This window comes from Cinclus cinclus, chromosome 6 (assembly GCF_963662255.1).
Source record: "Cinclus cinclus chromosome 6, bCinCin1.1, whole genome shotgun sequence".
Taxonomy (NCBI): Eukaryota; Metazoa; Chordata; class Aves; order Passeriformes; family Cinclidae; genus Cinclus; species Cinclus cinclus.
In genome coordinates this window covers 41,048,420-41,065,311 of record NC_085051.1, presented here as the reverse complement: position 1 = coordinate 41,065,311, position 16,892 = coordinate 41,048,420, and the positions used below count along the sequence as shown (strand labels likewise).

The window sequence follows — 16,892 nt, the reverse complement described above, 5'->3', positions numbered from 1 at the left end:
GTTTTTTTAACCTTTTGAAGAATTCAGTTCCAGTAATCATCCTTTTCTTCCTCCTTTCCTTCCTTTGCTGAAGGTCATCACATTCCAGTTTCCTAGATGAAAGGATGTTACCAGAATCATTGCACAACTTCTATGCAAGAACAATTGGCAACGTGGTGTCTGATCTGGCCTTTTTTGTGTGGTCTTAAAAATGCAGCTGCATACTGCCAAAAAAGCCAGTTGCTGGAGATTTTATACAGCCCTGGCAATTGTTCTAGGCTTACAGTTGAGCAGTTGTGTACAAAGCTCTAACCTTCAGGAGATGATTGGGCTGGGAAGGGATTTAGCGGTCCTGTTTGAGTGCTCAAGCACTGTTTGGGTTGCAAGTGGGAGTAGCAATAATACCTACTCACTGCTGTTTCCAACACTGCTTGGTTTGTTTTTATAGTTCCAGAAAACATGGTGGAACTGTACTAGCAGTTAACAGCCTGCTACACCAGTGTGTACCAGTGGGGCTGAACCAACAAATGGTAGTAGAGCCGAACAATGGATATGTGCTTGATGCAGAATATTGCAAGCCTTATTCAATTAGCATGTGGAATCAGTCTTCCAAATATAGGATTTTATAGTGGAGTAGGAGACTAAACTTGCTGAAGTACAGAGAAGAATACTTGTCCAGAATGCAAGGACAAAGACAAGGACAAAGGCAAGCAGAGGACAAGTAAGCTGTGCTCAATTTTTGTTTGATTCCTGGTGCTTTGTTTCACCACAACTACAGTTCTCTTCAGATGGTAGCAACATGTGATGGGTAGTGAGCTATTGGGTAGAGATACCACCGAGTATGTTTTCAGGTTCTTGGTAATATTATTGTAGCCACAAGTTTTTAAAGAAGTACTAATTTCATTAAATTACGTGATGACTCTAGAGTGAAGTAAAAGCTGATAGACTTTTGAGACCCACAGTCCTGAAGAAGGCAACATCTTCCAAAACTGTTGGTTGCTTTTAATAGGTGATTACATCTCTGTAGGGAGCTGAAAGACTCATTCTTGAGGCTTGTTTACATCACAAAACATGCTTCAATCTATAAGGACAAATCTAGAATCATAACCTTTTATATTGGTAGGAGTTTAAGGAAGACTGTGAAGTAGTTGCCAACTACAAATTAAGATTACTCTTTAATCTTTAGCCTGGAACGCTCTCAACAACATGGAAAAGGGTGTGAATGTATAGAGGGGAAGACCATTAATGTGATGAAATTTCTTTCTGCTTCAACACTGTAAACTGTGTGTTTTATGGGAACACAGAAAAGGTGAACGTATGGCAAAAGCTGCATTCCTTTTCCAGGGTGAGGGGCTGATCACAGCAGCTGTGTATGTTAACTTACTATTCCATAGTGGTGGAATCTGATTTGTATTTTGATGCAATTGTACATCACTGACCTGACATATCAGAAATTGTTGCATTTCTATATGTATGTGCAAATGCAGCTTTCTCAGAAGATGCCAAAATAGATTTTTTTCTGCATGTAGTTTGCTGTGGACACTTGTGTATTTATTGATTGCCTCAATATTAGAAATTCAAGTAGTGACCCACTATTTTTAGTATCTTGCAGTATCTAAGCCTGGTTCTTTTAATTTTATTGAGTTTGTTTCTTCTTTTCAACTTCATTTTGCAGTCTAGGTTATTTTAAATTACCAAATAATTGGTTTGAAAACGTAAGAGAAGGCTGGGTCTTCAGTAGAGGATCTGATCTGATGTGAATAAATTAAAAATTTAGTTTCATAAATTCAAGAAGCCTTTGTGTTTTACTGAAATCTTGCTGCTTTTTGGGGAAGAAGAATTAAGCTTCTAGAGAAACTCTGGGGGAGACAATATTAAGAAATAATGCTGTTAATGGAGAAAAAGAGATGTCTTAAGTGGCAGTCAGTGCTATTAAAAATACCAGCTTCTACCCACTTATGATAGGTCAAGTTTTGCAAACTTAACAGGTTTTCCCTTTTTTTTCTTATGCTATGCCTTTGATGGGTTTTTGCTTTTGATTGCCTGGTTGTGGGTGGAATGTCTGACACTCTTGGCAACAAATACTATATAGGTTCTTGAAATTACTTTTGTTCTGGCCTGGAGCAGAGCTGAGTGGGTGTTGGATGTTTCTTTGAGATCTGGCATTCCTGTTAATCACCTTATGTTATCTACAGCTTTAAAGGAAGATAATTAATGTCTAGCAACCACCTTCACTGTGGCATAGATCTGCATGCTGTACATTTAAGGGTTCAGTTTATGCATCACCCACCTGGGCTAGGCAGTGTTTGGGTAATCAGTTATCCAGAAATAAACATTGTGGACCAGAGACAAGTGAGTTAAGTGTTACTTTCTATCATCTCATGAATGGCATAGTGCTTAATCTCTTAAGCAACATCACAGTATTAGTTGATCAGAAATTTATTGTGATATGCTTAAGTGAAATAATGTGAACCTTTTTCTGAGCAATACAGGAATGTAGTACAGTGTGCTAGGCTAGAATTTAATTAACTGATAAATAGGTTGTTCTATGCATATATCTGAACATCTGAAATATTTAAATTTTACAAGCTGTCTAATGTCCTGTGTACTAATTTTGACAAATATCAAAGAATCCCTATGGAAATGGCTGAATACATGATAAATTGGCTGCTGCCACTTAAGTGAAGTGAGCTGGATTATCAGAAGTAATTGGTTTAATTTAAACCCAGCTCATTTTAACTGGAAAAGGTTAGGGAGCAGCCACGTGAATAGTTCAGCAAAGAGATCTAAAGAGAAAAGTAGTAATTTACAATAAAGCAGGCAAGCAGGATAAAATACGGTGAACAACACCGGCTGATTCAATAGGTTTCCATTAATTATTTAAAGTGTAAGCAAACTCTCCTTCAAGATGCAGTTACTAGTGAATTCTGATAAAAATTCGAATCTTGTTTAAAAGCAGGTAACTGCCTTTTTTTTTTGCCATGTACCTCTTGATTAAAAGAGAACCTGATGTGAGAAAACTAAGCATTACTTGGACTTGATAGTTGTGCCTTTCCTGGTCCATTCAGACGTGTCAGAAAATGCATGATTAATCTTGGTTACATGAAGGAGAAGAAACTGCAAATCCCAATTTGCATTTATTTTTAACACTTCCGTAAGCACAAGCAGGACATTAATGTCTTGTACTTTTATTTGAGGCCTTGTATTGCAGTTATGGATGTGACTTGAATTGAATTCAGTTTCACCTTCAATTCTTTTCTAGGGAGAGCACGTGTGCAGCAGCTAGCAGAGAACACGAGATATTTCAGGAGACGACTGAAAGAGATGGGCTTTATCATCTATGGAAATGAAGATTCCCCTGTTGTGCCTCTGATGCTGTACATGCCAGCAAAAATTGGGTATGTTTGACAGCATAACTTTTTACCCGTCTTCTTTAAAGCTAGGTTGGTGTAAGAATATGAAGAGTTTTCTAAACATAAGAAAAGATGAGTTTGACTTTTGCCTTTATGATCATTTCTGAGTCTTATAAAATATGGAAACTTTGAGAAAATCGAAGCTTGTAGCACCAAGAAATCACTTCAGGGAAACAATTTTGATTCTTTTGTCATGTTTTAAAGGCTGGGTTGTGTTTCCCTTATATTTATATGTAAAGTGTATAAATTTGCTAAAGAGGAGCTGAAATTGAATGGAAATTAACATTAAAAGTCACTGGAGGAAGTCTTTCAATTTGCTTCTGGACCAGAAGGAGCCAACTTTTTCCTTGATGAACTTTGAAAATTAGGAAAGGAAAAACAGTGGGGCAAGACATGATGGGACGCAACAACATGTATTTGATGACTCCCAAGTTTTTAGGAGGTCTGGATATAATCATTCAGGTATTGGTATTGTAAATACTAAAACAACTGTAGCACATAGGTTTTTAAGTGCTGATTTGTGGAGTGCTGTGTGGATAATTAAGGCTAAAATTCTGCAAGGAGGATATATAAAGTATATATTGAAAATATTTTCAACATAAACAGAACATTATTTCAAGGACAGGTTGGCTTTGGTTGCTTCTTTTCAGGGTCTGTATAATACAGTGCTCAATCAACACTTTCAAATTTGGAAAACATAATTTCCTATTAATATGTACTGGACATCTCCAGTGCTTGACTAGCTCAGGCTGCAGTCAGGCACTTTTTATGAAGCTAAATAAGGGTTCTCCACCCTTCTCAGTGTAACAAAGTTTTAAAAGGCCTGTTACCTTTGTGGGTGTTGCAGACTATACCTCTAGCACACAGCAGCAGCTGTTCCCACTGCCCAGTTTCTCTACCAATCAATACAATCTTTTCCTTGGAAATGTACATGGAAATATTTATTAGCTGAGTACTTGGGCCAGTATCTTACTTAAAATGAGCAAGAACAGAGAGCTCTGAGAGTTGGCCCTTAGGATCTACATTGGGTTTACTTGATCCTTTCTTTGTCCCTGGTAGCCTGTTTTTAAAAGAGTTCAGGAGCACTAAATGGATACAAAATGAAGTGTATCAGGATGCACCTCTTTATAAGGAAAACAGTTGTGGCAGAAAATTTAAAGACCTAGTAAAAGAATGTTATTTTTATATGTCTTTATAAACCTCTTAAGTTCATTGTTACTTCTCACAACAAGGTCAGTTCAAAAGGGATTAATCATTTCCTGTGGCCTACAGAAACACCCCCAACTGCACTGCCATTACAGATCTGATCGATATCTTTGTGCCTCTCATTGTATAATGTCACTACTTTAGTTAATCTCCTTAAGTATTTGTTTCGTTTAAGATAGTGTGTGACAGTTGTATGGTATTTTTGCACCTTCCTTAAAAATATTAGGTGTCATGTTAGATGATCTCAATTTACTGTGGTGGTTCAGTGGTTCCTGTGATACTTATAAAGCGGTACATTCTGTGATGCAATAATGTACTGTAATCAAATTAAGTTTATGAAAACAAAACATCTTGAAATTGCAGAAACATCCGTTTTGGGGTATTGCAGCATGAGGGATTCCTTGTATAGTCAAACTTCTGAGCCAAAATCATTCTTTCCTATTGGAAACATTTCCAAGCTTACAAATCCATTTAGAAACAGCCTGCTAAAAGACCAGTCTCTGCCACGTGTAATTTTTCATCTTTGTTAGAACTTAATACACTGAAACCATTTGAGAAGGACCACCTTGGGACTGAATTTTATAAAGGCTTTTGTGATCAAGCATTTCCGCCAAAGCACTGGAAGCTCCAAACTGTGATATGACAGTGTTGCTGCAACAGAGGCCTGTATCACCTGGGTCACCATACAGATTCCCTCATGCTCCTGCTTTGCCACCACTGGAATAATTGTGACAATCTCGTTCTCTCTGCCAGTGCGTTTGGGCGTGAGATGCTGAAGCGGAACATCGGTGTTGTGGTTGTGGGCTTCCCTGCCACCCCCATCATTGAGTCCAGAGCCAGATTCTGTTTGTCTGCAGCTCATACCAAAGAGATGCTTGATACAGTAAGTGTCTCGTCTTGTCTTCCTTCTGCTCATGCCTGCTAATAAACAGATGCAACAATTGTCTGGGTTTTGTACACTGGTTCAATGTTTTGTACATGACATAGTTAAACCTAATCTTCCAAGCCCTTTGCAGTAGAGCCGGCAGTGACTCCATCTTTCCTCGCTTCAGCAGTGCAGAATGGCTACTTAGAGTAAATCTCTGGACCTTTCTGTCCTTTTTTAAAAGAAGACAGTCTCATTCTTGTGAGACAATGCTTTTTACCCTCTTTAAAGGCTATACCTTGCTTTGAGCTGGTTAGAAAGAAACATTTTGCGTCTTTTGATCCTAAATGCTAATGGCAAGGAAAAAAAAAATAAGAGGGCCTGAGAACCTCCAAAACATTTATATTCCTCTCAAAAGGAAGCCCATGATTTCTAGTGATAATTTTTATTCCAGAGATTACTATTCCTGTTCTTGTTTAAAGCTTCAGAGCACTGTATCTTAAATGAACCTGTCCTAGTGAGTCTGTCCCACATGCAATGCCTTACTTACTCTTACCAGCACTTGCAGAGGGATTGGAGGTCCCCTCGAAGGAGGCCTTGCATCAGTTAGGAGATGCTGCCTTCAAAAAGTAAGGGTGGTGGTTAATCTCTGACTAACAGAGTTGAAGGAGGATTATATGAATGTCTGGCTATTCTTAATATGTCTTGGTGTGGTAGCTACATTCAATTTTGAGTCTTCTGAATAATCTTTTTTGATGGACATATGTACATGGGTTGTCTTAGGCACTGCCAGAGTTCTGCATTGCACTTTCCTGCTTTGAGGGTCTGTGACTCAGAATATAAACTAGGTTGAGTCATGAATGTGGACTTCATGAGAGTAGACTCTGTTCAGTTCAGAGACTTACTTGAAAGAATCATGTAGGATACAGTCTCAAAGAGCAGAGGTGGCCAGGACAGCTAATTGATTTTTCCTCCCCACTCCTTCCCTGAGGAATGATCTATCCTGACTGAAAGGAGAGTGAATGTGGTGGGAAGCCTTCATGGATGAACAAACCAACAAAAATATATCATAAAAGTGTGTAAGAGGTGCAAGCACAGACAGGTGACCAAGGAAGAGCAGAGACACAGTCCTGAGCGTGCAGGGATGGGGTCTGGAAAACCAAAGCCCACCTGGAACTCAGTCTATCAAAGGACATCAAATGCAGCAGGCAGAGCTTTTATGGGACATTAGTAGCAAAAGAAAGAGCAGAAAAAATGTGGAGGACTGCTGATGAATGGCACAGGGTATCAGGTGAGAAATGCATGCAAGAGGCAAGGGTACTCAGTGCCTTTGTTGTCTCAGTCTGATGGTGGGACTTAGGAATCCTGGGACCATGAGATCGGTGGAAAAGTATGGAGCAGTAAAGACTTACCTTTGGTGTGAAGGAGCCTCCAATAAGGGAACATTTAAACAAGATCAACATGCACAAGTCCATGGGACCTAATGAGCTGCATCCACAAGTGTTAGCTGTCACTGCAAGGCCACTCTTGATTGTCATCTTAGGAGGAAGAGTTCGTGGTGGTTGGGGGAGGCTCCTGAGGACTGGAAGAGAGAGCAAATGTCACCTTCTTCTTAAAGAAGATTAAAAAAATGTGAGGAATTGCAGGTTGGAAAGCTTTGCCTTTATCTTGAGAAAATTGTGGAGAAAAAAAGTCTTGAAACTATTTTTGAACATTTTGTGGATAAGGTAGTTGAGAGTAGTCATGGAGTTAGGAAGGGGAAATCATACCTGATGTCCAAATATAATCAGGTGGTAAGACTTCCGTATGTGAACAGCAAATAGGATATTGAACAGATATTTACTAATGTTTTGTAAAAAAATATATAGACTCAACCTTTTCACATTTGACTGCTGCAGAACTTACATAAAAATCAAAATTACATGCTTTTTAAATTTAATTTCTGTTAAAAACCAGTAAGGCAGTGTGTGGTGTGAGCAGTTTCATAATATGTGTGTAGTGTCATTGAGTAGTATCAACCTGCTATGTATCTGCAGTGCTGTACTTGCTGCTTCTGCATTGTTTCTGCCTTGTGAGAGATTCCCTAATGTAACACTGCAACAGCAGACTGCTTCAGGAGTTCCTTCTCAGCTACTTGTCCTGCTACTTTTCCCTTAATTATTTAAATTTAGTTGTTTCTGTTCCAAATAAAGCTTTTGAACCAGTATGTTCAGAGAAGACCCTCTCCTTTGCTTCCTTTCCCCCTGTATAAAATAAATAGTATCAGACTTGGCTCAGAGCATGGTGAAAGACCTGAGTTCATTGACACAAATGAGGGAGCAGTAACTTCTGAACAGGTGGTCATGAAGTAGGGGTGAATGGATAAGAGGTGGGAGGAAGGAAAATAAAGAAAACTGAAGTCTCTGAAATCATATTTCTGCAAATTGAGCTAAAACAATACCAACTTGATGTAGTACCTGAGCAATCATGCAGTTTTACAGTTGGTTAGGTTCTTGGTCTTCTCTTTTAGTGACTAGCTGGGGCCGTTGCCATAACAAGGCACTCTTGTAGGGTCTGTATAAGTACCACATTTGCTCTCTTGCAAAATCTATCTGTAATTTTTATTACTCTGCTTTAAAAACCTCTTTTCCTGTCAATTCTTTCTGCATTTTCCAAAAAATGTTTGAAATCGTGTGCATTTAGCGTAAGACTCATTGCTAGAGTTTGTCTGTAAGTGTTAAATGTACTAAATTGAGGAAATGCTTGTTCAATATATTAGAGCTTGTCTGCTAAGAAAATTAATCCAGAGCAAAATGAGGTGTGAATTTTGAAGTGAATGAAGAAATCCTGATTTAGCTCAGTATGTGGAGGCTTTTTTCCAAGTTCGCATAATCCCCTTTATGGTTCAAAATAGCTGCATGCTCAGAACCCAGAACATTGGCAAGAGGAGTTAATAAGGAGCAAGTCTTTGTGTCAGTGACTTTGTGCTGTGTTTTCTTGGGTTGCAGTGAAAAGGGATTGATTTCAGGCAGCTAATTGTTAAGGCAGACCTCGGGTCTAATCCCTCTGCTAACTATGGCAACAATGTCCAGGAGCAGGAAGAACTAAAATGAATGGACCTGGGGAGAGCTGGCAGACAGCTTCTTCAAGTCACTGACAGAGAGGACAACTTGGTATCCCATCTGTGTATTTATGGATGCTGACTAGAGCTCTTGTGGTATTCTTTTAAACAAAATTTATCCAGGTTTGAAGCACAGGGAAGAGAAGCTTGTCTTGCAAATAGTGGTATTTGTAATGCTTCTTTGTTCTTATTAAATATACCCACATGATGAGGAACAGTTCTTAGTTAAAATTTTAACTGTTTTATGTAAATAAAACTTCCTTGCCTAAAAATATTTGGCTTAGGATCAGAGTGAAATCCTTCATAACCTGCATCGCTGTGGGCTGTGCTTTCTTTTCAGTGAGGAAAAATACATTACACTCTCCTAAAGTTAGAGTACACCAATGCCATTTCCTTTGTAGTCTTTGCTGGTCACATGGCCCTTTTTGTTTTAAATTAATAAAATCCTAAATCTGCATTCAAGAATAACAGTTAACATACTCTTTCAACAGAAATTCAGCTTTAAATTGCTTCCATATGGGATCTCTACTTAAGGCTCTGGCAGACTGTGCCCACACTTTTGTTTTGCTTTGTTTTTACCGAGATCCAAATTCTGGGTTTGTCGTTCCCCCAGATTTTAGAGTGCAGAGGTTTTTGCTACCAGATATAACAAGCGTGAAGGGCCATTGTTTAAAGAAACAAAAACTTGAACTATCCATCTAGGAAGAAAAAACATGTAGAGCTATTAACCCCCATCTGCCAACTGTCCTCAAGAGACAAGCATTTGACCCAGATTGGAGCATTAATGTTGAATTAGTGACATTCTGAAGCAGTGCTGAATGTACCTATCTCAATACATATACAATTCAAAGCAGCAAAGTATGCCAGCCTTTGAATTCAAAAACATCACATTGGACTTGGAAGTGATATTCTGAATTAATTTTTGTCACTTGCCTGTATAAAATAACTAGCATCACATGCTATCACAGATTTGTCTGCAGCAACTGATTTATTTTGTACTTTGCTCTAGGAGCGTTCTGTAGAGAAGTGAAGTTTAGGATTTGGCATTTAACAGACCCTATTGTGTGTGGACCAATGTCTTATCAGAGATTGTAACATAATGGCAGTATGATTAACTGAGCTAGGACTTCCCTAATTTCTTACGCAAGCAGATGTTTGATCTCTGGTAAGCTTCATAATATTTGAGTTCAGGTCAAAATGGTGGAAGGCTGTGCTAATTCAGTAGCAGTGTTCTGGGTCATCAGTTGCTTGAGTGCTGCCTTTGTAGCAACCTCAGTGGGACTTGCTTTCCAAGGACAAAATGCTTAGAGTCCTACCCAGAATGACTTTTTATTTTTCTTTGCTTGGATTGTCTGGCAAAATTCTCCTATGCTATGTTGTTTATGAGACATAGCTTGCATCTCTAGTTGTACATGAACAATTCAAATTAACCAAATGTAAATATAACAAATGCATCTATAGAACTTGTTAGCTCACTATTGTAGTTTGCCTTTGCTGTTTTACAGTTTAAAAAATACAGTAGATCAGGTTTGCTAACACAGGTTGTTTTCAAACTGAATGATACATAAGGAGTCAAACCTCAAACAAAACGTACATTTTTTTTCTATTTCAACTTTATTATTTCCAGGAAGGGAAGAATATTATTTTGTTTTTCTGTCTATTAATAGTCATGGGGTTTGCTGGATATTATGAGCCTGTTCTGGAATTGGAGTAGTCAGGTGGATGCATAGGCACTCTCAGTTAAGTGACTGGTGCTGTTTATGTGGTCTCAAAATTTCTGAATGTTAAAATAAAAAAAAAATCTTGTGCACTTCTGAAGGTGCCGGCTTCTTGCACGGTAAAATCTCAAGTAAAGTGGCTGTCAGAGTAGTCTGCAGTAGTATGCATAAAGGAAAATGTGCAGATAACTTGTTTCTGTCTCCTCTGCTGATCTACTTTGGTCTCTTTGTCAGGCTTTAAAAGAAATCAATGAAGTTGGGGACCTTTTACAACTGAAATATTCCCGTCGCCGTTTGGTACCTCTGTTGGACCGGCCGTTTGACGAGACAACGTATGAAGAAACAGAAGACTGAACTCCCTCCATGTGCCTCAGTGGGAGGGACACACCCATGGGACACTCCGTGGCACACAGGCCACAACATCTGTGAACAACACACTTCTGACTGCTTAGTATAAGAGACATTTCCTCACAATACTGAAGTGGCCACATCAGTTCTAAATGGCATTTTGTAAATAGGGAGAGGAGGAAAAATTCTTTGATTCCTCTGTCTTCAGGGTCTGGCCCTAGAGGTGCTTGGCTTTATTTTTTTTCTTGTTGTTTTTTTAATTTATTTGTCTCAATGAATTCACAGCAACCCGAGTTGGCTGTGACTGATCAGTTCAGACTTTGTATGCACCATTAGCCTCCCAAATGCTGGCTGAGATGTTGTGAGCATGTGTGACGCTGGCATGGCAGCATTTTCAGTGTCACTGCTAGGTGTCTGATCTTCCCAATAAGGAATGAATGGACCTGTCTGTTTCTGGAGACTTCCTAGAGAAACTGTTGATTGCTAACTTCGACATATTTTAACAAGATGGGTAATCAACCAAAGTTGTTTTTTTTTTTTTTCATTTGCAGTTACTTATGTTTAAAACTTGAATTTAGCCTTTTTAAAATAAATGTGTTGTTGACATGTCACTGACAGGACCATTGTTCCCAAACGTTACTTACTTTTGTAAGCCACAGGCAGAAGGACTTCTGGAACTGTAGCCTCTTTTCCTTCCCAGTATGGATACCAGATTTTCTCCTGGTTTTGACACTAACTGTCCCTTTGATAGAGGGTAAGTGATGGAGAGAGGTTTGTTTTGTTTTTAATACTTCTGTTTAAAAAGAAGAAAAAGTATGGGTGTTGTGTGTGATGCTTTCTCATCTTCAGGTTACTTTCTCTTGCTTTAGACTTATCATAAAGTCATTAATAAGTCAGTAAGTGCTAGAAGGGTGCTTTTGCGTTTAAACAAACTAGAGCAAGTCTCAGTCTTAAGACTAAGCCCCCTCAATAAGCAGGCCTATACAAGAGATGACTACTAGGAGACCCATCTATTTCATGCAGATCTGTGAAGGACTGCTGCCCTTCGCTATGCTAACTCACTGTTTCTTGTCATCTTTGAGGTGTTCTTCACTGGCCCTGTCACACATATGGACAGCTTGAATCTTGTAGCTATAGATTATATTTTGGCTGCAAAGTCCCCATTAGCAGCTGCATGTTTGTAGGCCTTCCCTGAAGAGAGAGAATGTCCTCACAATTGCATTTAGTTTGATATCTTTTATTCTTTTGTACTTCTGTTACTGATCAACACTGCTCAAATGACTGTTGGCTGAGCCAGTTGCTATTCGGATTCTTTATTTGCAAGTTTCATTCTGTCCCTCTGTTTCAAATAGATGCCTTTGCTCTAACACACCTTAGAACTGATCTGCTACTTAGTCTTTACATCTTGAATTCTTTCAGTGAAAAGAATGGATCAACAAAAAGGTACCAAAAATTTTAAATATTAGTCAATTGCAGTATAGTTTGTTTCTCTATTTTATATTCAGACATACACAATTTCTGCAAAGATAGCAAAATGTTAACGTTGTGTCAATTGAGTTAGGCCAGCTCTTCAGTTAGAGTTAGCAAGATACTTTTTGCAGGTTACTGAGGTTTTAGAAACAGACTTATCATTGTAATACTAAAGCAGAGAGCAACTCAAAGCTCTTTGTGTGGTGCTGAAAAAAAAAATCATTCTTTTAAAGTTCTTTAATGTTCACTCTGCAACTAACAGGGAGGGAGTGTTTTGGCCACTAGAACCAAGCAGTTCTGCAAATACATGAGTTTAAAGCAGAATTGTCTTCTATTTTATATACTATCTAACTTCATGCATTTATAGATCTTGTTACATTTTAATGTAATGGAACTTCAAAACACTGGTTCATTTTGTTTACCATTGAATTTCAGAAATTAAATGAGAAGAACTGAAATTGACTGTTTGAAAATAGGTCCAGATAACTATTTATGTCTTAGTCCATTAATGTTTGTTGGCTCTTCTTCTGGAGCTGAGTGAGTGCAGAGTCTGAGAAGTCTGTATATGCATCTTGGATAGCTATGAAGTAATCTCACATGTTCAGCAAGAGTGAATAAACAGCAGTTAGTTGAGCTTACTGTCTTGCCTGTGTTCTGCCCAGGACTAGCTCTAACATTCCAGCAGATTACCTGCTTTCTGACTTCAAGAAGCTTTACCTCAAAGAATTATTGGCTTTTTTCCTCTCTGGATTGTACTAGGGAACAAGAGCAGGTTAGTACAAGAAACCCTGACTTCAGTCATGATCCTGTTTACTTGATCATGAAATGGTTTAAGAGCAGACAAAACTAACCAATTTAAAGGCTTGGATCAGTAGATAGCTGTTTTTATGCATTTACAAATGTACAGTATGTTTGTCTGCTGTGTAATCAAGTCAGTTGTAATCAAGTGAGTTTGGAAACTGTGATGTATTAAGTTAAAAATGGGTTGTCATAGATTCTACAAGTGTTGAATCTTAATCTTGTCTCTGGAAATCAGTTTTAGAGCAGCTTGTCTTTGGAAGGGAGAAAAGCATCTGAAAAATCTCCATAATATAGATAAATCCTATGTAATACTTCTGAAGTGGTCAGTGTTTAAAAATTACTAAATTGCTAATTACTAGTGTCTATTTGGTTTCTGGTTGCACCTGTTGAGGAAATTGCATTCAAGCTTCTGCCGTTTAGTATCTTTCTGCTGTATTACACTGTCTGCATATAACTTTGAATTTGGGTTCTGGCAGTTGGCATTTGTAAACTGCTTCGTTACATTTCAGCCTTGCCATATCCTTTTTGGGAAGCAAATCCCCCCCACTCCTCTCTGAAGCCTTTTGTTCAAGAGAGACTGTTTTGCCAAAGTCTGGTAAAAATAATGAAACCTGTTGAAACTACTTCTGAAAAAGTAAAGAGTTACAAGTTCAAGATTTCACACTTTAATTTAGTAATTCACTGAGCTTGAAAGCCAAGAAAACCATTTTGCATCTACTAAAAAACCTCAAATAAGGGCTTGTGCTAGGAAACCCTACAGCATGTACGCTGTCACAGTATGTGTAGGATGGATTGCTGCTTTGATATTTATGTACTGACCAGAAATCTGTCTCCTTTTTCTCCTGGCAGTAGAAATGAATGAAAGAACCAATCTTGAGAGATCACAAAGGAAGAAAAGCTGCTTAAGAAATAAAACTTCAGTCCCTGCCAACTTTTCAGAGACATTCTAATTGAAAATGACTCCTGGTATTTCTTAAGAGATGCAAAATTGAAAAGAAAATGAAGGCTGCTTTTGAACAAAGGATTTTTGCCCAGTACTGTATATTGGCTAAACTTACTCATAAATATACAATAGTTACCTTCCCAGTACCTCTCTGAAGAACTAAGCAAGCAGGTTTTTGCCTCTGTTGAGCAGAGTAAAGAGTTTAGAACTATTACTGGTTTTAAGGCTAATGGCCATATGCTTTCACTGGTAAGAAAATTGAGAAGCTCCTATTACCGAGCATCAGCAAAGAGTGGGAGATCTGCTTCTTGTTAGAAACTGGCTTTCCCAAGTAGATCTTTGTCTTAAGGAACATGATTCGTAGTTTTCCTTTAGTTCTTTGACAGAGAAGAAACCAGTTTTTTTGTGTCTGAATATTCAGGGCCTTCATTTTTGTTTTTTACATGACATAAGCTTTTGTATAGTATGTATATGGTATATTTAACTCTTTAGTTGCTGTATCTTTTCCCTTCTTAGTATCATCCTTAATTAACAGTTCTGGTTCTTGAGTTACAGGTGTAGTATGCTTCTGCTTTAGGCAAAGACTGAGGAGCAAGTTGACCAAACATCTGAAGGAATTGCGTTATCTATCCTCCTCTTGCTAATAGTGCAGATGTGGTACTCACCTTCACAAAGAACAGGCAAGAGAAGTGTACCCATCTGTGCTGTGTGGTTAAAGGACTGATACAGCAGAGGTGGAGAAGAGGGGTAGTCAATCATTGCTTATTTTCAGCTATACAGGGATCTTTCACATGTACTTGAATAAGTATCCTTAAATCAGCAGTGCAACTTTCAGTGCCTGAATGGACACTCCTCTAAAACTTTTCCACACCAAGTAAATACAACTTCTTCATTGCAAATTTGGATTTATTTACCTCTGAAAAGCATTTGGCTTACAGCTGTTTGCTTGTTCAGAAGCTATTATCCATTCAAGGAGACCATATGAGAGGTTGGAGGAAAGCATGAGTATGACTCTTCATTTCATTTAATAGAACACCTTGCAGCACTGGATCTGGAGCACCATGCATGAGCCCCCTTGCTGCATCACAGAGAAGGAGACTTGTGGAGATTCATACAACTGTATATTGTATCTCAATATACAATGCTCAGTCAGAATGTATAGAGTTTATATATATTATTTTTACAGTTTATATTCAGCCTATTAAAGTGTCAAGCTTGCTGGGGTCTGTGAATGGCACCTTCTGCATGGAGATTTGAGGCACCTTCAGTCTGTTCAGCACTAGTGAAGTGCTGAGCTGTTTAGGAATGCTTAGTATGACCCCTCAGCAGGTGCACTGTTGGCTTTGGTGCTGGACCTGACACCCATGGGGCATTGGGCCACTACTTAGGAAAATCACGAGTCATTTGACCTGCATAACCCTAACATGGTTTTAAAAGAAAAAAAATCTGCAATGCCATTCTGATGGCTTTGTATTGCTGTAAACATTCCCAGCCTTGCAGTTGCTCACCTGTTCAAGGATTCAGACATAATACTAGAGCACAAACATGAACTGTTTGTGTGAAGTATTGTGCTTTACCTTTCACTAAAAAGAAGCATTTATTGCAGACATTGGAGCTGTTGTGTTTATATCCCCAAAAGGGGCTGGCTGAAAGAAGATGATGACTGTGGTGTGTGTTGAAGGCCTTAAACTGTGATTCTTGGTATGAAGAATTGAAATTAAGACTGACCTTGAAGAATGCAGTGGATTTTAACCCACAGAAGAATACATGGTGCTCTGAGTTAAGTAGTATGAACTGCTGTTTTCTTGGGAAGGAGAGGTTCAAAACTCAATTTGTCTGTGACCCTGGCTAGCAGCTGTTTACGGAGATGTCTGTACATGGGAGCCAAAAGTAGTGCAGTTCTCTGCACCGATGTTCCTGTGTAGCTTACATAGCTCCTGCGTAGTTCCATCAGTCACTTGTTGTGGGCTGCTGGAAGTGGGAAACTTAGTGAGACAGTCAGGGACTTCAGACCCAGTGGCAGCTAGCAAATTAATTTCCTCAGCGGGAAAGGTCTCACATCAATATGCCAAGGGTTTGTGCCATTCCAAAAATACCCACGGTTAGGTGAAACATGCACCAAAATATCTGACCTTTTGTCAACTTTTTTTTTTTTTTTTTTTGCCAAAGCTCCTCCTATTCAGACAGTATTTCTGCTACCCCCTAATGGTATATTAAGCTTAATGCAACTCTAGCCTCCCAATATCAACTTTGTACTCATTTGAGAGAACTGAGGAATGCTGGAGCCTGAGGCTTTAGGTTAGCAGCCCCAAAGCCAATGGTGGCCCACATTTCCACAAGCCCTGGGCAGAATTAAGTCACAGCACTTCATTTTAGATTGCACTGTATTCTTATGCCTCTTTGTTGCTATAATGTACATATATATTGGAAATTTTTGTAGATAAGACATTTTAGATAAAATTTTTAAATGGGCTCCCCCTCAAAATATTTTATGCCAGATGTCTAATTTTTTTTACACTTGTGATTAACATGAATATGGATGCTCTATGGGCAGGGAAAAAGATAAATGGATGGTACATTGGCTTTAAAAAGGTAACAATGCATGTTTAAAAAAAAACACTGGAGAAAAAATGCTTGGGAAAAAATTCATTCAAATATATTCTATGTTCTGCATAATAAAGACTTTGAAAAAATACTGTAGCATGATTTTGGCACTTTTTTCCTTAATGAGGCTTTTCCCTGTTAAAGAGACTGGACCCTCTTTTTTTCCTTCCCAGTCCCTCTCCTACCCACCCCCAAAATAAAAACCTCAAAAAAGAAATCGGCACATGAGATTCATACTGGAATGACTGGGTAAAACCATAGCCTGTTTGAGAGCTCAGACAGATCATTATTCCCCTCTAGCCTTGTACTTCAGACCCAGGAAACCTTGCATGCGAGATGGATGCTTAGCTGTTTTTTGGCAGTGTCTGGTCCATCCTACAGCAACAGCTTTGATGTGCAATCTAGAAAAGCCACTTCTGTTGCAGAGAGACGCCTGCAGTTGTAG

At 38.6% G+C, this 16,892-nt stretch overlaps 1 protein-coding gene across 1 annotated transcript in view; it reads left to right on the top strand.

The window, feature by feature from the left end:
* Nucleotides 1-16,528, top strand: part of SPTLC2 (serine palmitoyltransferase long chain base subunit 2) — a 78,366-nt gene extending 61,838 nt beyond the window's left edge. The window contains exons 10-12 of the mRNA XM_062495231.1: nucleotides 3,242-3,377; nucleotides 5,352-5,481; nucleotides 10,516-16,528. Of these exons, the coding sequence (XP_062351215.1) occupies nucleotides 3,242-3,377; nucleotides 5,352-5,481; nucleotides 10,516-10,635 (386 nt within the window). The 3' untranslated portion in view covers nucleotides 10,636-16,528. The remainder of the gene's footprint in view (nucleotides 1-3,241; nucleotides 3,378-5,351; nucleotides 5,482-10,515) is intronic.
* Nucleotides 16,529-16,892: the final 364 nt, after the last annotated feature.